This window comes from Phalacrocorax aristotelis, chromosome 7 (genome assembly GCF_949628215.1).
Source record: "Phalacrocorax aristotelis chromosome 7, bGulAri2.1, whole genome shotgun sequence".
In the NCBI taxonomy this organism is placed as follows: Eukaryota; Metazoa; Chordata; class Aves; order Suliformes; family Phalacrocoracidae; genus Phalacrocorax; species Phalacrocorax aristotelis.
In genome coordinates this window covers 28326072-28350992 of record NC_134282.1, presented here as the reverse complement: position 1 = coordinate 28350992, position 24921 = coordinate 28326072, and the positions used below count along the sequence as shown (strand labels likewise).

At 43.2% G+C, this 24921-nt stretch overlaps 3 protein-coding genes across 17 annotated transcripts in view; all 3 read right to left on the bottom strand.

The window, feature by feature from the left end:
* Window positions 1-10605, bottom strand: part of VPS8 (VPS8 subunit of CORVET complex) — a 94161-nt gene extending 83556 nt beyond the window's left edge. For both annotated transcript variants that reach the window (XM_075099484.1, XM_075099485.1), the window contains exons 1-6: window positions 10288-10605; window positions 9437-9505; window positions 6569-6699; window positions 4794-4887; window positions 3768-3800; window positions 2276-2330 (exon numbers count right to left, since the gene is read on the bottom strand). In XM_075099484.1, coding sequence (XP_074955585.1) covers window positions 2276-2330; window positions 3768-3800; window positions 4794-4887; window positions 6569-6699; window positions 9437-9505; window positions 10288-10590 — 685 coding nt within the window. In that variant the 5' untranslated portion in view covers window positions 10591-10605. The remainder of the gene's footprint in view (window positions 1-2275; window positions 2331-3767; window positions 3801-4793; window positions 4888-6568; window positions 6700-9436; window positions 9506-10287) is intronic.
* Window positions 10585-18304, bottom strand: NME9 (NME/NM23 family member 9). The gene is made up of 7 exons (XM_075099513.1): window positions 18185-18304; window positions 14902-14959; window positions 13982-14085; window positions 13125-13196; window positions 12598-12714; window positions 11400-11475; window positions 10585-10654 (listed from the first exon to the last, which is right to left on the bottom strand). The coding sequence occupies exons 1-6, from the start codon at window positions 18215-18217 to the stop codon at window positions 11413-11415; spliced, it is 447 nt and encodes a 148-aa protein (XP_074955614.1). The 5' UTR covers window positions 18218-18304; the 3' UTR covers window positions 10585-10654; window positions 11400-11412.
* Window positions 18305-20163: 1859 nt separating this feature from the next.
* ARMC8 (armadillo repeat containing 8) overlaps window positions 20164-24921 on the bottom strand; it is an 85438-nt gene continuing 80680 nt past the window's right edge. For 11 of the 14 annotated variants that reach the window (XM_075099497.1, XM_075099500.1, XM_075099505.1 and 8 more), the window contains 2 exons: window positions 24610-24703; window positions 20164-22740 (listed from right to left, as the gene is read on the bottom strand). In XM_075099497.1, the coding sequence (XP_074955598.1) occupies window positions 22707-22740; window positions 24610-24703 (128 nt within the window). In that variant the 3' untranslated portion in view covers window positions 20164-22706. The remainder of the gene's footprint in view (window positions 22741-24609; window positions 24704-24921) is intronic. The other 3 variants (XR_012661570.1, XR_012661568.1, XR_012661569.1) reach the window with 1 other exon arrangement.

Sequence of the window (24921 nt, the reverse complement as noted above, 5' to 3'; positions counted from 1 at the left end):
TTTGCAGATACATCTGAAAGCACTGGGGTCAACACCCAAATTTTGGCTACAGAACTAAAAGAATTTAGCAGAGAACAGAAGTGTCCAGGAAGCATTTGTGCCCATATCTGAAACAAAGTTGGATGACATACTTCCATTCCTCATCACCTTTAAATTACAGCATAGGCCTACAGAATAACTTTGGTTGCAAGGGAGCTGTGGAGGTCTCTGGCCCAGTCCTGCTGCTCCAAGCAAAGTCAATGAGATCAGCTTGCTCAGGGCCTTGCCGAGTTTTGAATATCCCCAAGGAAGGAGATTCCACAACCTCTCTCAACCCTTATCTAATGCTTCAGTACCCTCATGGTGAAAAATTTAATCAGAGCTTCCCATGTTGCAGCTTGGGTGCACTGCCTCTTATCTAACACCATGGACCTTTGAGAAGGGTCCAAGTCCTTCCTCTCTATACCTTTCCATTAGGTAGCAGAAGACAGCAGCATGACGTCACCTTCTCTCCATGCAGAAGAAACCCAGTTCTCCCAGCCTCTCCTCATGCATCATGGGCTTTGGCCCTGTAATCATCTAGGTGACCCCCCTCCACTGGGGTCACTGCAGTACATCGATGTCTTTCTTGGACTGAGCAGCCCAAAACTGGACACAGTACTTCAGATGGAATCTCACAAGTGCAGAATATAGAGGAGTAATAATTTTCTTCAACCTGCTGAATGCACTTGTGATAATACAGCCCATGGCTGTATGAACAATAACTTTATACGTTTCAATAGATCAGAAAGCTTTAAAGGCCCCGTTGCAAGTATGCTGAGAAATTCTTCAAAGCACTGACGATTTTTTTTAATAAAAGCCAATGAATGGAAAGCTGGCATGGTGCCAGGTTTCCTAGAGGCCACAAAATTAACTGAATAACTACAGAGCCTTGCAAAGATCATGGCCAAAATAACAGTAAACATGTTGGTCCAAAGTAATCAACGGTGTAACAAAGAAAACTTTGCTTAAACACACTTGCACTGAGCAAAACAAATCTTAAAAAAATACGTCACTTGAAACACCATAGCATACTAAGCACCTTGGACATTCAGGCATTCAGTGGTCCATCCTCTTAAACGGACTTGATGCAGAAATAATCATGACAGAGGTAAAAGTGATCCTTCCTCTTTGCATGATTAGAGTCCTAGAGTCCCCTCTGGAGAGTAAAATGCTAAAAATAATACCTTTTTCATGACACTTGCAGAGAACAGCTTCTTGGTTAAAAGGTTACTGACTTCATAGTGTCTGCATGTAGAGCACGCAGTAGGAAAATCAGAGTAAAAATGTGTTCCACAGTAGTGATATTGCAGGGATATTTGTCCACATACTGGACAAATTTTAGAAAAACCACAAATGTCTACTACTAAAAACCTCAGTAAGATCATGTGTAGCAGATAAGTTGTTTGTACTCAGATTATGCACATCCTGTAATTGTTTCAATACTGGATTGAGCAAATGGCATCAAATAGTTTAATGTCTAAACACCCAGGCAGGTCAGTCTTACACTGTCAGTCTTTCCCATCCTTCTGTTGTACCCTGTCCCCCATAAATTTTGGTCTCTTGAATAATTTCAGCCAACTTCAAAAGAAAAGTGAAGAAGATAATGAAATTTCTGGGTTTGTTAGCGATTTGGTGCTGCATAGACAAAAGGCAAAAAAAAAAACTTGATGTAAGCTGGATAAACAGAGGCACAAACTCAGAAACTTTTTTAAGAAAGTTTGGTGATAAGAGGAAGGAAAGAATAACAGAACGGACACAGAGGTGACTGGTGCAGGGAAAGGTCAAGGAAGGAGAAACTTATGACGTAAGCCTGTAGGTAGCCATGGGTCAGAAGTTCCACTTCCCAAGGTAATGCTGGCAGCTATTATGTCATAGGGCAGAAGATGATTAACACTATATGAGATGACAGTTATATACTGGTTCTGGTTTATTCCACATGAAAACAGGGTAATTCATATTTAAACATAGAAAAGGCTCTTTAGACAATTGCCACAGAGCTAAATTGCTCAATATCAGTGTGCCAATCCCCAACAAAGCAGAAGAAATATGTGAGTAAGGACAACTAAAGTATTACTTGTGCTTTATTTCTCTACTGAAAGAAAATCAGATTTAGCACAAACAGAACATATTAGAAGAAATCCACCCTGCAGTTCTAATTCAGGCTGCGGTTTTTGGCTTGTGTTTCAGTTGGTTTGTTGTTTTGGTTTGGTTTTTAAGATCATTAAAATGCAAAAACATCACAATTTTAACTTACCAAATATCAGTGCTAATCCATGGGAAGTCCCCACTGCTATCAGATTCGATGCTGCCTGAAATAGTCATGCAGAAAGATCGAAAGTAGAAGAAATGTCAGTCACAAATGCACCACTTCAACTCTCACTACACTCATGCAAAGTTTGCCAAAAGGGGAAGATTTAGAAAGTCATAGATATAAACATTTTCACATTTGTTAAATGACAGGCAATTCCTACGTGAAAGCTAGAGAAGTATTACATGTGACCAACTATCACACAGATTTTCTCAATTTTAGAGGGCTGCCTTCTCCTCTGCTGTTTGAAATTCAGATGCTCAGAGTGGTACCCACAGTGAAATGTCTTCTCTGTAAAGTCAGCCTCATGCTTTTGGTGTGGTAGCTGAGTAGAAATACTCAGAGGGTTTTTCTCACTCAGATGCTACCTCCACATCTGAACTTTTCTACAATGCCAGGCAGCACTGGTCCCCTGAAGAGACAATCCACAGCAAGCCCAGAGACTCCAACTTCCTTCCATGGGCAATTAAAAATAGCTCCAAGATTCTATCACACTTGCAAACCTGCACCCAATTAGATAAAACTTCATAGAAATCACATAATGATGTAGATATATTAACATTGTTCTACTTTTTATTTCTTAGCAAGTGTAAGATTAAAAAAATTAAGTGCTTTAATGTCTGGAGTATGTAAGTACAGATTTTTATCCTATGTGCACATCAGTCACAGCGTACTTCCAATTTTGCTGTGCAACCTTTTGCCTTCAATGTGACTATGGGTGTTTTCCTTTTTTAAACAAGAAGTATAATTTCTTATGGATTGCTGCTACGCCAGTCAAAGCAACCAAGAACATCTTTAGTTTCTTTGTAAAACAACACTCATTTCACAAGGGCAGAACAAATACTTTCTGTACTTCACCTACTTAAGATGTTCCTCTTCTCCTTTAACTATAGGCAGATTCACTTCTGACGTATTTTAATGAGCATGCTTAACTTCCAAGAAGTTTAATGCAAATTGGTAAGCAGGAGTATCTTTCAGACAGGCTTTTAGTGAAATTTTGTATTTTAAGGTCATATTTCAGTTACATCAGAGCCGTAGAGATTTTGACCTTTATGAGCACTTCAGTTTAAGTTTCTTTAAAAAAAACTGTTAGGAGTCAACACAATAACTGGCAAAGAAGAAATAGCTATAGAAATGTAATGTGTTTAACAGAATGCTCACCTTATGGGGAAAAGTTAGGTGCTCAACTAACAAGCCCTGGTGATGACATGAAAAAGGGGAGAGCATGGGCCTTGATCAGCAGAGGGGCAGCTGGGCAGTTAAGAAAGGCTGAACTCTGCCCCCAGGAACTAGATCTTTCATGCTGCTTCTCCCACACCTCATATTTGAAAATCCTTAGTAAGGGTAAGAGGGAGGACGCGTTTATCAGCTGTCTTAAATGACCGCTTTAACAAGCTTGCATGAAAACTACCTACACAGGACTTGTTAGAGTACTTACGATTGCAGTGGGCAAGCCAGCATCCACTTTGTCCTACAAAAACAGGACAAGTCATGAGTAAGAGAGACAGAACTCCCAGCTCCTTGCATGTCTCTGATAAGTAGAACTACAACACGCAGAAAAAAAATCAACAAAAGCTGCATTTTAATAGTCCCACCAGGGCAGACAGCTTTGAGGGAACTACTGGCTAGAACTACTCAGAAGGGATAAGGAAGTGCACAGAAATGGAGAGGAACCAGAATATCCTGTAATTCCATATGAAAGTTACCGTGTTGTTCTTATAACAGCCTAATCTTAACAACAGTTTTCTGTATTCTCTGTGTACACAGCATAGACATCAACTGCAAAACTACTTCCCTCTCCCCTCTTGAGCACACCTTACTAGCTTCCCATTCAGGTGGCTAACCCACACCTCCATCCATGCAACTAACAGCCAGCGGCAGCACACTAACACTGAGACCCTAATCACACAGCCATCGCAACACACTCACAGGCGAGTCACTTGTATTCTATTCTAACAAGCCTACCTCGCATGTTTCAGAAATCATACACTTTATAGATCACCACCTTAGCTCTGATCACAGACAGTCAGTTTTCCCCTAGCTCAATTCCACACATGCTTGACGTGCAGTCACAGACACAGGAACACGCAAACCTGCTGCTTGCTCAGCTCAGAACAGTGAGTTCTGTGCCTGCTGCATACATTAAGCAAAGCTGTTTCCTGCATCTTCAAGCAAGCAGAACAACAGAACCGCTACTGTTATATATTAACATTTCCCACCAGGTTTAATGACATCTAGCAACAAAATCAGTGTTAAAGAGGACCTACCATATTGCTGCTGCAATAAGTCAGCTAATGCCTAATTCACTACTGGATAGAGATTACTACTTAGTAGTTTACGTATCAAACATGTTAGTATTATCCAGAACTAATAGTAGGGGGAGGGAGGAGATCATGCAGCCCTCCAGACCAGAAGCAGCTCAAATTTTTCTTAATGGATGCGACCAGGAGAAAGAGACACTTACTGCTGCAGACGCTATTTGGGCAGAAATTCCTTTCAGAAGTGAGAGCCGTATAACTGATCCATGGAGTGACAGAGAATCTGGGATTTTTTTCTTCCTGAAAAAAAAAAATGAGAAATAAACCAAATGCATTAGAGCAAAATAAAAGTTTGGAACTTTGCCTGACCCACAGTTAAACCAGCAGGTGAATTCCACATGCACTTGTAACCCATGCAGTTTCAATTTTTATTCTTGGGACCTACATGCACAGAATGAAACAGACATGTTATCATTAGCACAGCCTGCTACACACCACTCTGCCTGCATAAAATTTGTTTTTAACCCATCTCCCAGGGGAAGAAAAAAAAAAGTTCTTCAAACAAATTGTCAGTTTCAATCGCGTATCTGCAAACCTTAGAACTGATTAATAAAGCCTGAAAGCAACATTTCTGCTCTTCAGTTAATCTTCCAGTGAGTCAGGAAGTTTCAGCCTTTAAAGGTGAATATCTAATGAAAATACTCAGTTGGAAAAGTCTCATTAGCAGAATACAGACCCCTAGGAAAACTGGATATATGCTTAAAGAATAACGCTCAATTAAAACACAGCTGATCTGACATGAAAGATTAAGTGTTTCTGGAGAAAATGTCTTTAAAAAGTAAATAGTGTACAGAGGACAGTTATTTCTAAAGAGCACTGGTATACTGTAGCACAAACAGTAGAGGGAAAACCCCCAGGAAAGTTGCAATCCTATTGCCAAACACACCACCAGAAAGCCAAATTTCCAAAACTAACATGTAAACATTTGGTTCTTGTCTCTCCAGAGGTGCACAAATAAGTAGCTCACATGTAGGCTGAAGAAACATGTTAATAGCTTAAATTATGGCTAAGGACCCATAAACATAGCCACTAGCTTCCCCCAGAGATGACAATAACACTTCCAGGTTTTTCTGCCCGTTCTGTACTGGAAAATATTTAAGCCACTCCAAGTAACATTTCCCTCAATACAAACCGTCTTATTTTAAAAAAGAAGGGACAGTGAGTCAGTATGCCACCATAAACCATCACACTTAAGAGTGTTTATATCCTATGCAATTGCTCAGGCAACAATCACAACTTCTCATGGCACATAAGAATGCTGTGGGAGTAGCTCAGGATGTAGGATCAGGCCATCATTTGAATAATTAATGAGACCAGTCAGCAGTATTATAGCTAATTACCACACTCCAGGCTGCTTTTAGGTGTCAAGATTAGCATCCCATTTACAGGAGTGACAGCAGCTCACTCACTCACCAGTTGCTTGCAGACTCTGCAAGTCATCAGACACCTTTGAAAGATTTTCTTTAAAGTCATCATGGTTCAGTGTTTTAGAGATTTCATTTAAATCAGATAATTTTAAATACTCCATCTCCTACAAAATGCATTTATTGCTCCAACAGGGAAATTACTCCTCGTGCAAAACCAAATCCCATCTTTGCCTGCTTGACCCTGCAGGAATAACACTGTTCTGTCAAAAGCAGCTTCACTGGTGTCCCTGCAGCATCCCCCTGGAACTCCAGCTTTAGGATATAACAACAGGAGACAAAATCCACACGTGCAATTAAGGGTTCCTACCCAGCTAACAGACAAATTGTGTCCTCAGAGCAAAGCTCAGGGAGGAGGTGCCTTAGGAAGCTTCAACTGTTCTTAGCCTTGGATTGTCCTTCTAACAACTCAAAAAAAGAAGAAATAGTTTTTAATGCATATAAGCAGTGATCTTTCAAAAATCATTTAACCTCCCAGGCTATCAGTCCTGCAGTACCTTTTCAGGTGTGTCCGGTCCCCACTATCAGAGCTTGCTACAGAAGATGTGTCATAGGAGTGTGTATCCGTGTTATCAATGTTCAAGAGAAAGGGATCCTCCAAAATGAAAGACTCTTCTTCATCATCAGTCTGAAGGAAGACAACCACCACAGCTTACTAAATGTTCAAAATACACAACACCCTAACTGAAATATTAGCAAAACAGCATCAATTAAGCAGAAAAATCAAGGAGAGCGCCTCAGATGTAAAAAACAGAACTATGTATTATTTTACTAAACTGATTCTGTGAAAGAACCAGTTTCCAGAATTCACAATAATCACAGAAGTGAGCTAGAAAGAAAGTTATTCAAGTAACCATTCTTCCCCAGATATGAGCTACTCCATCAAAACTTTAACAGGCCTTTAACTAAGCTGTTCTCAAAAGTTTCCAGTTGCCAAGAGAAGGCCTAGAACTCATCATCTACTCCAGCACTTCACCAAGTGGTGGCTAAGAGTCTAGCAGTCCCTCCAGCTGCTATGAGGGTTGACTTTGCTCTTCTCTAGTGATCTCGCTCTCTGCAGGCTTAGCATGAAATTGTTTTTATACTAATTTTTAAATGTCCATTCTCCCCAGTGCCTTCAAAATTCAGTACAGTTCATATTCTTCTCAAAGCACAGAGCCAGAGAGAGAAACACAATACCCCATCTAATGCCAAATGTGCTGAGAACACAGGAGGTGTTCATTTGTGTCTCAGCTGATGGTCCTGTGCCCAATAAGTGTCTTTTTTTCCCCCCCCCCCCCAGTGCAGCTGTATACCTTTTTCGCTCAGTCAGGTTGATCTCCACTAAAACCCTTTTCAGAAGATGCTTTGCCAGTCATTCCCATCCCATATCCACTGAGATACACAGCACTACAGTAAAACTTTATATTTGTCTGCACTGAACTATGTTTTCTTCAGATTACCTCTCAAGTTTAAGACTACCAAGAAAATACTCCTCCAACATCGATGTGTCCGCATCTCCTGACAGTTATCACCCAAATTCCATACGTTCCCTCTACCCTAATCACCCAAGGCATTAGCAGAAATAAGGCACACCCCTGTATGCTGCCCCTCAACATCCCCTTCTCCTTGGGCAGCAACCACCAATGACTACTCCTCTCATTCCTAGACTACATCTGTTTGGGGCACCTTATACTTGCATCTTTCATATAGCTTTTTAAAGGAACTGTCACCTCTCCCAGCCTCCTTTCCCTTTATGCTGGCTTCCTAGGAAGTCCAACCACCAATTTGGTGAAAAGGACCTGGGGGTGTTGGTTGACAGACGGCTGAACATGAGCCAGCACTGTGCCCAGGTGGCCAAGGCGACCAACAGCATCCTCACTTTTATCAGAAATAGCATGGCCAGCAGGAGTAGGGAAGCGATCACACCCCCGTACTTGGAACTGGTAAGGCCTCACATTGAATACTGTGTTCAGTTTTGGTCCCTCAGTACAAGAAGGGCGTTGAGTAGCTGCAGCACATCCAGAGAAGGGCAACGAAGCTGGTGAAGGGTCTAGAGAACAAGGAGAGATGAGGGAACTGGGGTTGTTTAGCCTGGAGAAGAGGAGGCTGAGGGGAGACCTTATCGCTGTCTTTAACCACCTGAAAGGCGGTTGTAGTGAGGTGGGTGTTGGTCTCTTCTCCCAAGTCACTAGTGATAGTACAAGAGGGAATGGCCTCAAGATGCTTCAGGGGAAGCTTAGATTGGATATTAGGAAAAATCTATTCACTGAAAGTGTTGTCAAGCATTGGAACAGGCTGCCCAGGGCAGTGATCACCATTCCCAGAGGTATTGAAAATACACGTAGATGTGGTGTCTGGGGACATGGTTTAGTGGTGGACTTGACAGTACTGGGTTAACGGTTGGACTTGATGATCCCAAAGGTCTTTTCCAACCTGAACTATTCTGATTCTATTCTATGATTCTCATCTCTGCAGTTTATTACTAAACCTGTCTTCTTGGAGTTTGTCTTTACCTCCATGCCCTTCTTTTCTGTTCTAAGAATCTCACAGAATCACAGAATGGTAGGGGTTGGAAGGGACCGCTGGAGATCATCTTGTCCAACCCCCCCTGCTTGAGCAGGGGGCACAGGAACACAACCAGGGAAGGAGACTCCACAACCTCCCTGGGCAGCCTGTTCCACTGCTCTGGCACCCTCACAGGAAAGAATTTTTTTCTCATATTGAGGTGGAACTTCCTGTGTTCCAGCTTGTGCCCATTGCCCCTTGTCCTGTCCTTGGGCACTACTGAAAAGAGCCTAGTCCCATCATCCTGACACCCACCCTTTAGATAAAAATGCACTGAATTGGACAGAAGTGAGAAAAGTCAGTTCTCCCCTACAAGGTACGACAGGAAACATCAGATGCTGAGACAGTTCATCACTCCTGCCAGATGACTAAATTCATGAAATGGACAACATAAATGGAATTGTGAAGAATCTAGTTCTCATCTCTTTCCACAGCTTAAGAACTACTCAGAGCTCTCTGCATTCAGTTTTAGCTAAAACATAAAAAGTTGTTGTTTCATGACTCTGACCTTTAATGGACTGTATAGTCTCCAGGTGACTGCCCAAATCCACAGGTGAACATGCTTAAATTTGATGGAAACCCTTTACATTTCAGCTGTGGCTATTTTGACTGAAAAACCAAAATTCCTTATTACACACTGCACAGCAATTACTCAACTGAACATGTGCTTTGTCAGCTATCAGTATCAGGAAATTATGAAGTCATACGATTTTATTTCCCAGAAAAAAACAATATGAGAAGAGCCAAAGGAGCATCCGCTGCCTCATGTTAGATCATCACTGTACTGGAGCTGGCTGCACATCCAACACACCACTCACCTCATTTAAGATGCTCTCCAGTGTTGGAGGGGTATCAACTTGAGGAATGTCAAACTCTTTGTCATCGATCTGTACATCAGAAACCACAGGTTGAGTTCAGGTTACCTATTCCACCTTCCAAATTTATTTTTAACTAAGGAAAAAAAAAGCACATATGCACGCACTCCTTCCAACCTACCTCTGCCCAGAAAGGCATCATATATATACTACAGAGTCTCTTATACAAAATGCATTCACTGCAATAGAAGAGATATTTATTATGATAATTATCTAGTAGTTCTCAGACTTTTACCCAGACCTGAAATTTCAAATGCTTTTTGTTTTTTTTAATTTCCATAGTTTGCCACTACCAACATTATACTCCCTGTCTAATACAGGTAGACATCGACACATAAGATGCTCTGACTACTTGCTAATGGGAAAAAGGATAGGTTTCTTAAAGGTACCTTTATCTGAAATTTGCGTTACTGAAAATCAGCTTTGTTACAGCAGGAAAGCCAGCCCTACTCGAGTACGTAACTGCAGCTGCTCTGCCCCCACACCTCCCCCGCGTCTGTTCCCACTGACTTAACACTGGCTGACTACAGGGCTAAGGCCTGACACAGCGTCTCCCAGAACGCGGGATCATTTTAAACTCTTGACTACCTGCTCCTCCAGCGCTTTGGCCGTACCAGCCTGGCTGTTACCTGCGTGCTGCCCACCAGCGCGAGCCGCAGGGGTGCGAGTCCTTAGGGGAGAGCTAAGCGCGGTGGAAGGGACCCGCCGGAGCCCTTCCCAGCGGCCGGGGCACGACGCGGCCCTGCCCGCCGCCCGGCCCTGCCCGCCTCCCCGCGCCGAGCTTTGCGACGCACCAGCTCGCTGCGGGAGTCCAGCTCGCGGTCCAGCTCCGCCGCGCTCAGCCGGTGCGCGGGTGGCTCCGGGCCCGGCTCGGCCTCTGCTCCCGCGGGGCAGGCACCCTGCTCCGCCGCCGCCTCCATGGCCAGGCTGCGGGACGTCCGCCACCGCACCAGGCCGGCGCCGCCAGGACTCGAACCCGCGTCTGGAGACGCCCCATGCCCTGCGCAGGCGCGGCCCGCCCCCGTGCCGGCCTTAAGGGGGCCGCGGCGCCCCGCGCTGCTGGAGGGATGGAGGGACAGAGCCGACTGTGCTGCCATACGAACTGCTTTTATTTAATGGGAAATCCCGCGACTGCTCCACCGGACCGACGGGCGCATTGGCCTCCGAATAAAGGAAAAGGGGAAAAAAATTAGTAATAGATAAAAGAAATGAGACACAGAGATTAACATGCACTGCACCCCTTCCAGACCCACACTGCCATAGCTGAAGTGGGTTTTGCTACAATTGCCAGCAGTCTGGGGCCCAGGATTTGGTGTGCATAGCACCAGCTTGCAGCTGTGTCCCAGCAAAACCAAGAAAAAGCACCCCTGTAGGCTAGAAATTGGGTGAGAGACAGAAGCCTTTGGGAATAGGTGGCTAATTTAAAACAAGGCAAGAATGGTGTAACAAGATTTGGTGCCCGAGCATTTCTGTTTTCTTTTAAAAACCACCTGGAAAAGTTGAGCAGCATTTGCAGCTACTGCAGTATTTCAGTTACTCATGACAGATGAAAGCAACGTGGGACTTCCACAAGCCCTTGCCAAGCTAAGGGGCAAGGGGAAGGAGGGGTTAGTACTGACCAATGTAAAATAAAACACATATTGGAAGGATAAAGACTTACAGTTTAATGATGTCAGGCACCCAGGCTACCCTGGTCTCTTACTTGTGCCTGCATATACTATGTGGAGGTGCCACTCTCCTGTGTACTTATCTGTCAGAGACTGGGGGCAGAGCCCACACTGTGACCATTCGGAGGAACGACCCCTCCGGTGTCTGAGCAGCAGCTGAATCATCATTCGGGGTTCTAGCTTTAGCAAAGGCATAGACTAAAGGGACAAAGAGCATCCTACAGCTGTGCCTGCCTTACCTGTTTGGCCTTCCTATTGCTCTTCCTGAAGAGCAGCCATGTTTCCCTCCTCTTTGGGGAAGGGTCTGTCTTGTACCTAAGCAGCAAGAGCACATGGATGAGCAAGGAACATCCTGGGTGTCCTCTCACCCTCTAGGTGAGCAACTGCCAGGCAGGTCCCCCACTTTCCACCTCCACCTGAGCAGGAACTAGTCCTCCTGCTGTCCTCAGGGCCAGGCTCAGCTCAGTGGTGACAGCAGAGGATCAACCTGTCCAGAGGATCTACCTTCTGAGCTCTGAAACAGTTGACTAGCAAAAGCTGGGGAAAAAGCTTTCACAGAACAGGCCAGCCAACATCACCAGAGAGGCCTGCTCAGCAAAGGGAGCTTGCAGTTACCAACACACCATCATCTATGCTTCAGTATATGAGAACTAGGGAGGAATTAATTGATAGTGAGTTCAGAACAAATGAAGGGCACCACTTTTTCAGTAATGCTGTTCCTAAGAGTACCCTGCCAGCAGCAGGCTGCTGGAGTTTGCTGGGCTAGCTCTACGCTCTGACACCAGAGCTCGCTGCTGGAGGAAGGAGAACATTTGCCATACAATAGCTCAGGGCTTTACAGCAGGCTTCACAGACTGCAATACCAATGTTTAGCTGCTGAAAGGCAGATTGATTGATCACACAGTGATATCCAGAGTATAGCAGCAGGTCCCTGGAGCTGTAGATTAGTGAGTGAGATGAGCAGAGCTCCAGAAGAGGCTCCAGACAGAAATCCACAGAATTAGTCACACCAAGAAACAAAAAAGACTAAGATTACAATGAACTGTTCCCCAGCACAGCCTGAGAAATGCCATCAGGGAGACATGCTAGAGAGCCTGGAATTAGAATCTGGTTAGGAAGGTAGATTTAAGGAATAAAATAAATGGTTGGAGTAGGTGAAAAGTAGACCTTCTCTTTCATCCTGCAGAGCTGGGTTTTATGTACTACTTTTCGTCTCGTTGATAGGACAGAGGTTTTGAAAAACACAATCACCCTTTCCAGTTTCCTCCATCTAGGTAGGCTCCACAGGCTTGTGGACACTCAAGCAGCACGCTAACCAGATTTCAGAGTCATTCCACACAAAAGGACAAGATTTTTGTCTATGCTGCCACTGGGGGGGCTGAACCTTTCCTCTGGCATGCACATCTACAGGTATTTAATGATTCAGTGACTCATTACCACCCCACATTCTCCTCCATGTTCTAAAACCTTCCTTTCCACTGCCAGCTGTTCCAGGATGGTCTTCTGCAGCAATGGTGCATTTGCTCCTCTTACAACAGCTACTAATTCTCCTCCCTGAAAGGTGTGATAAGCAAATCAGTCAGTAAGTGCTCAAGTGCTTAACAATCTCTATCTAGAGGGAGGAGTTCCTGTAACTGTGCAATGTCTGCCCTCCACCCACCTGTGCAATTTAAACTGTTTTACTTAATTCACACCTTAAATCCTCATTTTTTTTAAATTAATAAAACAAAATTACATTGTTCTGTTTCATGGTGACAAAGCAGAAGATATTTAAATTTAAACTCTGGCTGTATATTCTTATCCATGCAACAACTTGATCACCGGTAGATACTGGCAGATACAGAGCAAATAAAATTGTCCTGTCACACATGAAAGAAAAAAAGTACCCCTCAAAAAGGACAGTTGTTCACACTGGCAAGTCATGTTTATTGCTATGCAACTACTGTAAAAATATTTCCACTCACTGCATAAAACAGAAAGATGGGCTTGCATTTTCCTCTGTATTTTTCCAGAGCATCAATGGAATCAACTTCAGCCTAAAAGGAATGTAAAATAAAACAAGTGTTTCTAGGAAAGCATTTCTGCTTTGGAGCAATACACATGCAACTGCCGGGCCTCAAGACATCCTCAGATGGCTGGCACTCATACCCCATGTACAGCAAAACACCTCTGGATCCCAGTCCTATGGGACAAAATTACACTGGTCAGAGCCACAACCAACTCACAGCTTGGTGTCAGCAACCTGACAAACAGGCAGATGTCACCCACAGGAGTTGGAACAGCAGCTCTTGTGGGGCAGGGATATCTATCTCACAGCAGCCTGCCTGAGTGAATACCAGAGAAAAAGCCTGAAAAAATGAAATCAGGTCCTCTTGTCTCTAAGGAGTGAGTGAAGTGACAGGAGGAGGTGTGGTGGCAGTAGGCTGAGCAGGGGCCTCCATGAGAAACCTTGCTGCCTGTGGTTCTGTCAGCAATGGAGAGCTGGCCTTCAGCCAGGAAAGGAATTTAAACACAGAATCACAGCATGATTGAGGTAGGGATAGATTTCTGAAGGGCTCTAGCCCAAGATTCTGCCCAAAGCAGGGCTAGTCTCAACGTTACAGGAGGTTGCTCAAGGCTGCACTACTTTTGAGCATCTCCGAGAATCAGTGCTCCACAGCCTCTCTGGGAACTTGTCCCAATCTCCAACCGCTCCTATGCCTAACACTTTTTCCTTCTATCTGCTTGGATTTTTCCCTTCTACAACTTGATCCCATTACCTTTAGTTACCTGCTCATTTCAGGGGACTGGATATTCTAAGCAGTGCCAAATCACATCTTACCACAGCAAAATACAGGAGATCACTGCCAACTTCATTCCTTATTTTTTGGAAGAGATCCACTACTGTTTTGCATGGACCACACCAGGCTTGAAACACATCAACAACTGCAAGCAGGAAAAATATTAAGAATTAGGTCAAAATGGGTTGGTTTAGACATAGACCAATAGGTTGGTTTGTGCACTTTTCCACTTTGCAGCATAATAATTTGGAAGGAGATTGCAAAAGGGTGCTACTGCAATACAAAGAATCTTGAAAACCTCCACGGACTGAGGTCTCCTCCTTTGGTGACCTCTGCAGCACCACCCTGAGATTTGCTTCATGTCCAACCAGAACTTCCCAAGCTTCAACTTGTGGCTGTTGCTCCCATAGTTCTTTCTGGACTGTGGCAGGACTCCTGCTGAATGCTAGGTGGGCTATGGACTCAATTCTGAAATAGAAACTATCATACTCTTTCAAGGTTTTAAATCACATTGTAAAATAATAAACTAATAACAATGTAATGGAGAACTCTTTAGAAGAAATATTGACATGGCTGTGACCAGAGGTACCAGATTTTCTAGGGAAAACTGCTGCACAGAGGTAGACCACATGAGGCTTACCTAACAGCCCTCTAACCTCCACCCTTGGGAACAAGGCTATTCCTTGCACTGGGGACAGTCCTGCTCTAAGCAGGTGGCTGGACTGGAGACACCAGAAGCTCCTACACCAACATTGCTTTGATTGCATGATAATTGTCCCACAGAAATGAAGACGTCTACAACTCCCAGATAGTCTCACCTCTGTTAACTTATTTCTTTCTTCCATTCAGGGCAAGAGGAATGGAGGGACTGACTGAACATCCGTATCAGTTGTAATTGATTCCTAACAGTACTGGTGTCCTTTAACACAGAACAAAAGCAATCTGTTGACCAAACTCTTACCAATAAGTCCTTTGAGGCACAACATTTCTTCCCAAAGCTCCTGGCTATTGATGTTAATCTGTGTGAAAATTTAAAAGCACAGTAAAAGCAAGAGTAAGTCATCAGGTACTACCTGGTTGCTGCAAACATACTGACAAATCACTTAATGCCTGCACTTAAGATGGCTACATCTGCCTGAAGAGGTATTACTGGAGCACTCAGGGAACTCTTTTGACTGTAATCCTCACCTCTGACCAATTGGGCAGGGCCAAGCTGTGCTAGACCCATGGGTGGAAGACCTCTGAGAAAAAAACAGCTGAAGTCAGGTATCCTCACTCCCAAACTCCCATTCCTTCCCACATGCTCTTGCTACTACCGGATGCCAGCTCTGAGACACCTATCAGCAGGCCTCACATTCTCTCACAAGAACCAAGGAAAGGCAAATGGAAAGGCTAGCAGCATCTAGCCAAGAGCAAGCCTTCCCCTGTTTAAGTGGCAGCAGCTACTTGAACAGTCTGGCTGCTTGGGGACTCCAGACTCAGTTTGCAGAGAGACAAAGAGTTGTTCTGGGGGGTGACTGGGGATGTGGACCCCTGCATCTTATGAGGGCTCTGGCTGACTGACCAGAGCCCTAGCTGAACCTACCAGGCTGTGTCATATATGGCACAAGAGGGAAGGCCTGTGAAACACCTGTACAACCTCAGGTTTTTCCTGGCACTCTCCTGCTTTTATGGAAACACAACTCCTTGAGGGGCCATGCAGCAAGATCTGAGAGTAGTGAAGGGCTCCAGATGTTCCTCCTGTGCCTTGGCTTACTGTATAGCCCTGCATGTGTGTGGGTACCGGGAAGAGCAGCAGGCAGCAGGGATGAGGGTCCCTGAGCTCCCTACTGCAGCTCTCCTGCTATAGAAGAAACACGAAGAGCTCCTTTGCTTTCACTTAAGTGGAAGTCTGATATGTAATGATATTTTAACATAGGCTAGCAGCTAAGCAGTTAAGAGCCACTGGCAGATAACTGACTGGACTGGTTCTCTGCAGGCTGCCTGGATCACAGCACAAGAAGCACAGACTTGGAGGAGAGCCACATGCATACTGACACCCACTAGGTCCCAGCTCAGTGGGGACCTCCTATCAGAGCCAGCATGGTGCTCAGAAGCAACAGCGAGGTGGTGGTATGGACTGACCTGAAGCATTCAGAGTGCTGCTTCAACATGCTCATCTCCAGCACACATCCTCCTTTCCTCACACCTATTTCAGACACAGTCCTTATCACGTTTTATAAGCCAGATGATTCTCCACCAGCAGTTTCTCACCTTGCCTGCATATAAGTTGTACTACTTCATTAAGACGTTTCAGTCTTGATAAAATAAAGTAGTAAATACACAGCTTTCATGATGTCTGGGCACTAGAGGGTGGTCTGAGCCAAGTATGTCCTTACCTGGATTACTGACTACTGAAGACATCCAAAACACAGTGAACAACATAGGTTGGAAAGGATCTGTGGAGTCCTTAGTCTAATCCCCTGCTCAAAGCTCAGTGTTAGATCAGGTTGCTCAGGGACTTACCCAGCCAAGGATACCCTAGACAATTCCATGCATTCTATTATCCCAAACTTCCAATACTGTTATTAGAATGGAAAATATCTTTATCATCTTCCCCATCTTACAGGGCTTGCCCCTCAGTATGTACTTAGAAAAACACAATAAGTTAACAAACAAACAAAAAAGGCTTCTTGAGAAATATAAGATCTGGTTTTGTTCATCCTGAACAATGAAGATACCTAATAACTTTCTCAGTTGGTATCATTAATCCCAACTACATTTAGTCTACACTGGAAGACAGTAAGTTGCAACAAAGCCAGCTATTTTACAATAATTAACACCAGCATGCATTGAAGGACTGCTAAAATTGCAAAGTCAAGAATTCCAAGAATGGAATCTCCAGTGCAAATTAAATGGCCTCTTACAGATTTTCAGAGACATCACTGGAGGTCATAAAGTACAGTTTCTCTAGGACCCTGCCTCACTCAGAGAACGGGGAGTTGTTCAAACACCTCCGTCTGCTCTCCTGTTTAGCACATGATCCCAGGCCTCATTTTTTCAGAGAACACTTGCAGAATTAAGTTATCACCAGTGCTAGGACCACCATCAGAGTGTTTCACAGAATGCTGGTGAGTTCAAATGATTTATGATAATAATTTGTGATAATGAGTTCAGCTGTAAGTTCAAGTGATGGACTCGGAAAGTAATGCCAGCACCCTTCAAAGTGCTTGCTAATTTGGATGCCCTGAAGCTGCTAGGACTTGGCTTTTCTCTAATATAACCAGAACTTTTCTAGGACATCATATCATGTCCTACATGAGGTTCAGCTTTCATCTGCATATGTGAACAATCACATTTTTGCAGATCTAGACCCAGCTTTCCCTTAGTTGCTAAAGGTGCAAAGTCTGGTTGATATTATTTTCCCCATCACACAGGAATGCAGTTGGACAAGCAACAGTAGAAACCATTTTTACCTTAATAAAGCGATCCTCTTTCTCTTGTACAAATGTTCACATTTTCACTCCATGCTTTTCAATTTTAACAGTGAATAAACAAGGTTATAGAGCCCATCATCTCCTTCAGTATTCCTCTCTTGTGAAGACTAAATTTGTTTCAAAATTTGAAGGAGGCCTTCATAATATACTTCAGGTTTTCCAATGTTTTTACATATTGAACTGCTCTCAGAAACCCTCTTTCCCCTCTGCAGGTAGTTATAAAGCATCATTAGGTCACTTGCACAGTGTAAATAGGGAAAAAATCCTCTACACATCATTGTGAAATAGGTTTTTCATCCTTTCAGTTTTTCTCATACCTCCTACCTTTTCCACCTTTACAGCAATCTTTCTAAATGCATGACGTGGTCAGAAATGCTCAGCAACACTTGACACTTGACATTCAGGAGAAATCCCCCCTTCCCTACTTCCCTACTTCTAAATGTCTTCTGAACAATTGTCCCATGAACCACAGATGCATTTTTATCTTTGAAAGCAGCCAAGCCTGTGCCAGCAAATAACAGCTCTGAAACATAACCTGCAGCCCCGTAGCAACATCCCTCTGCACCCCATAGCACTAACTTTGGAGGACAGATTTGACTTGCCTTGTTTTCCCATGCTTCCTACCTGCCTTCAGGAATGCTTTTCCACCACAAGGACCTCACAGTAGGCAGGGCTTTGCCAGCAGAATCTGAGATAGTCCAAGACTGAACTTCATCCTTTGTGCTTACTGAGTTTAAAAGATATTTTAAAAGCCTAGCTCCTACTGACCTGCACTACTAACTCCTTTTTCTTTGCAGCCATCCTTCTGCAGAAACAAGGGTCCTTTGAGCAGCAGTCCCAGGTGCAAAGCACTGCAGATGTCCTCTAATTATATGAATCCAACTGCTGGCCAACCTGCACCACAGAGAAAGCTTTTTACCCATCTTTGTTCCTCCAGCCAGGACACAGTGCCTCAGCAGCATCCCTGCCCTGTTGAAGGGAATGGGATCAACTCAGCAGTGCCCAATGCCTGGACACAGCTCTGCTTGCACGCTTTTCATAGAGGTGAGGTGCTGCTGCAGGGCCTGAATCACTGCTCACTTTTAGAGATGCAGCAGCCTGTCCCTCCTCACTCCGTGAGGGTGGCAGAAAGGAAGTGGCCCTGGCCAGGGCTTGGCAGTACCTGCGCAGTGGCTGGCAGCACCCCAACGCTGCTATGGCAGCCGTGGTAACTCGGGGCGGAGCGGCAGCCCAGCTCGCCCCACTCCCTTCCCAGTGTCCGCTGCAGCCAGGAAGTTCAGCTCCTTCTCCTCTGTTACTCCCCTTCAAGCAGCAGCAGCTGGAGCCTCTCTGCCTCCTCTTTGCCTGCCAAACCTGCCCAGCTCCCTACTGCAGGCCCTGTGCCCCCAGCCCACCACATGCTCCCTGGCTCGTTTTCCCCATCCCTCCCAAATTAGGGGCCCAAAACAGGGTGCAGGATCCAGACAGAACCTCCCCAGCACAAAGCAGAGGGGATAAACTGCTGGCCCCACTCCACATGCACCAGCTCAAGTTCTGAAGGTTGGTTGGGTTTTTATCTTATTTGCAGTGAACACACAGTGCCGGTGCCCAGCATGCCACAGGGGTGATGCCCATTTGGGCAGGGCTGCTGCTCACCCTGTCCATTCCCATGCCTGGGGTCACTGGGCTCCAGGTGCAAACTGTGGTGGGGGTGCTGCTTCTTGTCATGCAGCACAAAACATCTGGTGGCCTGGTCCTCTGGCTGGTCAAAGTCCCTCCTGGTTGAGGATCCGGCTTTTGGCACATCAACTTCCCTAGTTCCCCAGGCAACCCAAGTGGACACTGTCCAGTGCCTCCAGGGAACATGGTGGGGCTGAGCATTGGCAGGGGTTCCCCTGCCTCCAGCACCAGCTCAGCAGAGCAAACTGCACCCCTGGATGTCCCCAGCAACTCCCCGTAGAAATAAGTCTCCAGTAAAGTCCCGATGGTTTTAACCACCACTGAAATTTTGCATGTTTACACTTACCATGAACTTACATTTTAGGATTACCAAAGACTGCCCTGTTAAACCCTTTTTCTAGTCTTCAGGAATCTAATCTCATGCACCTCAATAATTATTCTGTCCGTTGTGCCACTGCTTCAGCAGTTTCATGGAGGTGCAGCATCTACTGCAATGGCTACAGCCTGTAGCCTGAAGAATATCCTAGCACAAGATGCTTTTAAGCAAGTCATTTAGCTTATTTCAATATTACAGTGCAAATCTGTGATTGGAATAACAGCCAAATTCCAGGTCTCATTTGACTTTCTGTGTGGGAGAGACTACTTCAAATGTGGACCAGAGCTGGTGGGGAGCAACCAAGTGTACCACTTGTCTGACAACTAGCATGTGAATCTCCATGCAGAACTATTCACTTTTTGACACACATAACCTTTGAGAGAAGAACTACCATCACTGGTAGATATGAAGATGGGACATACTTATCAAAATTCATTAGGATGGTTTTCAAAAGAGAAATGGCACAAGAACAGCAGAAATCCTGGTGATTTGTACTATGTCCAGACAAACTCTATACTTGCTTTGGTTCCGCAAGCAACACTGTAATTTACAAGATGCTGCTACCTAAATAAGGTTGGTACAGATCTGGCCTACCAGTGAACAGGTTTGTTCCTTGTTCCCACTGTGAATCTCAGGCTAGCAACAGCGAGTCTGTAGAATAGCTGGCACAGAAAGCTGAGATTTCTCCATGAAGCTGAGAAAAATCTAGATGTTCTGGTAAAGTTCTTTTTATTTACAGTATTCTTCTTTTTGTACATACCTATAGCAACATCAAAAATTATTCACAAAGCTTAACTGAATGTAAAAATGTTCTCATCCAACAGTTTATCCTACCAACATCTGTGGAAAATGTCAACTGTTCTCATGCAACAACGAGATTGTCTGAGCATTGTTTTTTAGTTTTTTTCTGGTAGAATTTTAGGAAACCACCTCAAGACATGTACAGATACTTACTCACCTCTTTTCTGAATGCCTTTAGGCACTGACGTTATATAGAATCAAACTCAGATTTGCTTTTAGAAACGTGAATTGGGGAGAATGAGAAGAGATATGTAAGAACTTGAGCTCCTAAACCTACACAGCAGGAGTGCAAATTTAGAAGTCAGATGCACACTGTATAGTTCTGCATTTACAATATCTGCCTCAGAACTTTCTTCTCAGCTCAAAAATATATTTGATTGAATTTTATAAATAAGACTTCACTTCTGAGGTGCTGATATTTATCAAGTTCTCACATATTTTTACTTTTCCTTTCGTTCAGCCCCCAAAGTCCATAATGAAAAACTTGCAGAAGGACATTAAAAAACTGCCAGTCACTTACTGCAATGCCTGGGGGAAAAGTGTCAGGTGCTCACTTTTATTTGTCTTTCAAGAGTGGAAGAAGTTACATGAAATGTATATATTCTCCTTTGCAACCAAGTGATAACAGTTATCTGATACATAGCACATTCAAACTGCAGGCCAAACTGTGGTCACATTTTCTGACACAAGTAGTTACCTTGGCAAAAAAAGTAAGGCTATCACAATTTGACCTTCTGATTAGAAATACAAGTTTAAGATACGTGTCAAAATTGGTTAGCAAAGTTACAGACCTCTCTTCTTGCTGCAGCCTTCCTGAAGTTCAGTGTAACAAAAGAAAGATTTGGTTTAAGACATCAGCTGCAATCTTTAGCGTGCCAGTTAGTGCTATGCAAATATAGTGTTTGGAGATTCTGTCTATTAAAACCATGGTCTAAACTGAAATCAGAAAGTAGACCCAGGAAGAAAGCAAGAACCCTAAACTACCTGAAGGAGAGTTCCTTGCTACCCTCATTTGTTTCTATGCATATTTGACTGTGAAGACACTGGGGTCTCATATCCCAGCCTAACCTTACACAGTCGTCTTAATTTGTACTCGTATTTTTGTCTCCACACTTACAAGCACAATTTCAGGAACTCATAGACAATCTAGGCTTCTGAATGCAGTAAAATCCCATCACTTATTATCCAGGTATCCAAATCCATGCAAGTGTGTATATTGGCACATATACACCAAATCTGTAGCAACATTACTGAGCTTACCAAAAAAAAAAACCAAAAAAAAAAAACCCAACAAAAAAACCCCCACAAACCCCAATTTTTCTATCCCAGCTGACCTTTCGTGGAAATAATTTGTAAGTCACTTAACTAAATCTGGAGGTAAAGGATGCAAACCAAAAGCAATCCCTTAATCACTGCTTGCCAGCTCCTTCTGGTCTCTTGAAAGTATAACTTCTGCAACATATTGTTTGCTCTATTGATATTAGTGATCAGCAAATAGTTATCACCAGTGAAATAAGCTAATCCTTCAGCGATTATGTGAGCAAGTTCTTGGCTACTAAAGCACTAGCTTATGCCTACTGATACTGCAGCCACCTGTTCCTTTCTAGAAAAGCCAACAGTCATGCTAACTCTGAAGTATGAGCTTTTTTTATAAAAACATAAAGAATCCAGTTGACCCATTCCATGGATTTGAGCATGTCATCAGTACCAGGTGACATTGTATGGTGATAAAAAACTCTTGGACCTTGTCAGTACAGAATGCGCTGCTTATAATTTGGAGTCTACTGTCTCCCTCTATTTTTCTCTTTAAAAAGAAAATATAATGTAAGTTAAGCTGAAGTTCAGAAATGCATATATTTTACTTAAAAACATTCATCTGTTCAAAATTCAAAATAAACTTTATGGGATACAACAGTTTGGTTTTTTTTTAAATAACATTTCATTCAAACTGTATATAATTCATTGAAGTATTCGTACAGCAAACAATGGTTAACCCTTGAAAACCTGTAGAAAAAGATTTTCACACAAAAAAAAGGAAAACCAAAATTGAGGTATCACACCCACACACAGTCACCCAAGCACGCCCACACACTCGAGCACACCCACACACATCCACACACACGCAGGCTGCAGCAAAAGCAGAAAATTGTAGGCCCAAAAGGAAACTGATGACTGATTGTTCTATCTGAAAGTCCAGGTAGCTCAGGAAAAAAAAAAAAAAAAAACAAAAAACCAAAACAACCCCCCAAGAGTCCTCTGAGTAAAGAAACTACCTCAAGAAAATTCTCAAGTGCACTGGAGACCTGATCATTTAAACTGTTTCTGCAAAGCAGCTCCCTGCACCTGAGAAAAATGCAGCCCAAGGTGACTTGTGCAAATATAAGGAGTCAGGAGTATCTCCTGCTATTCCTTAAGTAGACATGAGGGGTGTCCATAGATTCAGTTAGTCTTTGATCATGCAAGATACTGCTGGAGTGCTGTCTTCGCCCTGCAATAAAAGGAACAACCTGTTAATTACTGGGGTTTGGCTTTACCATCAACAGCTTTATGTACAAGACGGCATTGTGCCAGCAAGAGAGGGAGGATGAATGAGTGAGGTAAAAGGAAGCTGAGTGGCTGGCTCCCTCACTTTGGAAGAGTCTAGCCCATGGTGCAGACATACTCTGTGTGGGCTGTAACCTTGCATCTAAAAATAAGATGATCTAACCAAGTATATTAGATGCTCAGCATAAACTGAGCAACTTTCAAGTACGGTGGGGCTTAAGATGTATACTAAACCTCATTATCAATATACCCTATAAAAAAAACCCTTAAGAGCAATAATTGTGAAAGGCAATTATTCTTCTGTAATACCAATGTACCATGAAAAGCAGGTCTTTGAGCTCAGAAATGACAGAGGCGTCATAACTCAGAACATACGAGAAGCACATTAGTCCTGTCAGGAATACCGGCCCTACCAAAAACATACAATGAGGCGAGAGGGAGAAAAGAAGCAACAGCCATTGTAATACTGGAATTTATGTAAACAAAAATGTTGCACAACGTTAGATAAGAAAAAAAAGCCTCCCAAAAGTCTAGGGTTAGTTTCATCATCACTTCAGCTAATTCAGTGTTTCCTACTACCTCAAGTGAGAAGCTCTGCTCTTCCTTTCTCCCCCACACCTCACAACCATGCTGTCATAACCTCAACAGACTTTTCCAAGATCCAATACAACTCAGCGACCCAGAAGAATTTTTTTTACTTCCAAGTTTCCTGCTACGTTCACAAGTCGTATCAGCTCATCAAGAAGGCTGATAAGGCAGAGTTGGGATAGGGTAAACAATGGGAGCAGGTGGCCAGAAAAACCAGGAGGGCAGTGACTTGCAACAGTGCCAAGCACAATCAGCTCCCTGTCTCTTAAAACTAAGGCTTAAGTGTTGACAAGCAAGACCCATTTACCAGAAAGTATTTTTACTGGTGTAAATTTTATTCTTATTTCTCACTGTTTGAAAACCCTATTTACCTTTTCCAAAATTTTCTGTGCGCCTGCTTCTTGATATCTATATGCTCCTGATTAAAATCTGTGCCAAAACGTCAGTATTGAAGGTGATAAACAAAGGAATCGTAACTTTATTACAAAGATGTCTACGAACAGTGGAATATCTTTCATAAAAACAAGAAACCCAAATTTTATGCATTTTAAAACACTGCACAGTTTTGAGTTGTCGCCTGTGTATGACCTCTTCCAAAAATCAGATCATCTCCTTTAGTTCATGAAAGAAATATGGGTTGTTACTAACTGTACGTGGGATAATTGCAAGAAGTTAACATAAAAACCCAGAAAATGTCATTAGCTATTTTGGTTATATGAGTTTGTGAAGAAGCTAGACGATCTGTGTAGATACTATGAGTACAGAACAGATGTGTGAAAAGCTACTGTTGATCTTAATTAGTTTAAAATAATTTAATAGAGATTAACAGCAGTGGTAATCCTGTGTTATCTTTTTAATTCATAGTGTTATGTGGTGGTTTACCATTGTTCCAATCCTCTGGAACTTTGTTAGTAGTCCAAGGTTTACACAAATATTTGTGCATCAGTGATATTTCAGAGAGGACCCTTCACTAGTTTAGAAGATCTTAAGTGTAGTTATTTTATACTCTTGAGAACTTCAGTAAAATTTGTTACTCCTAAGCAATACGAAACCTGCTCTAAGTGTTCATCACAATTTCTTTATATACCGTAGAACTCAGTGCAATGACAGGCAGTTTTTCTGGGGAATTTTTCTATAATCAAAAGATTAAAAAATATATATACTTTTCTAATACAAAGCAAAGATTTCCCTCTAATCTTCTTTTTGGATTTTTCTTTATACTCACTTGTCACACAGATTTGGATCTGATGACTGACTCAATTTATGTAGAATATCTACTATTCCCATGTCCCGTAGTTTATCTTGGCGTTCTTGTGAACCTACAATAATAAATCACATTGTTGGGAATACCACAAAAAAAAAATATCTGGAGAACAGAAGCAAGGAGTGGTAGCAGAAACCAGCTTAAAGGAGGGGTATGAAACACAGTTTAGTTAGAAAACAGCAACGGGAAAAACTCTCTCAGCGGTGGCTACTTCCCAAGGGAGCTCTAGTTTCTTTTTTTGTACTCCGTGTACATATGTTTAAAGAAAAGAAA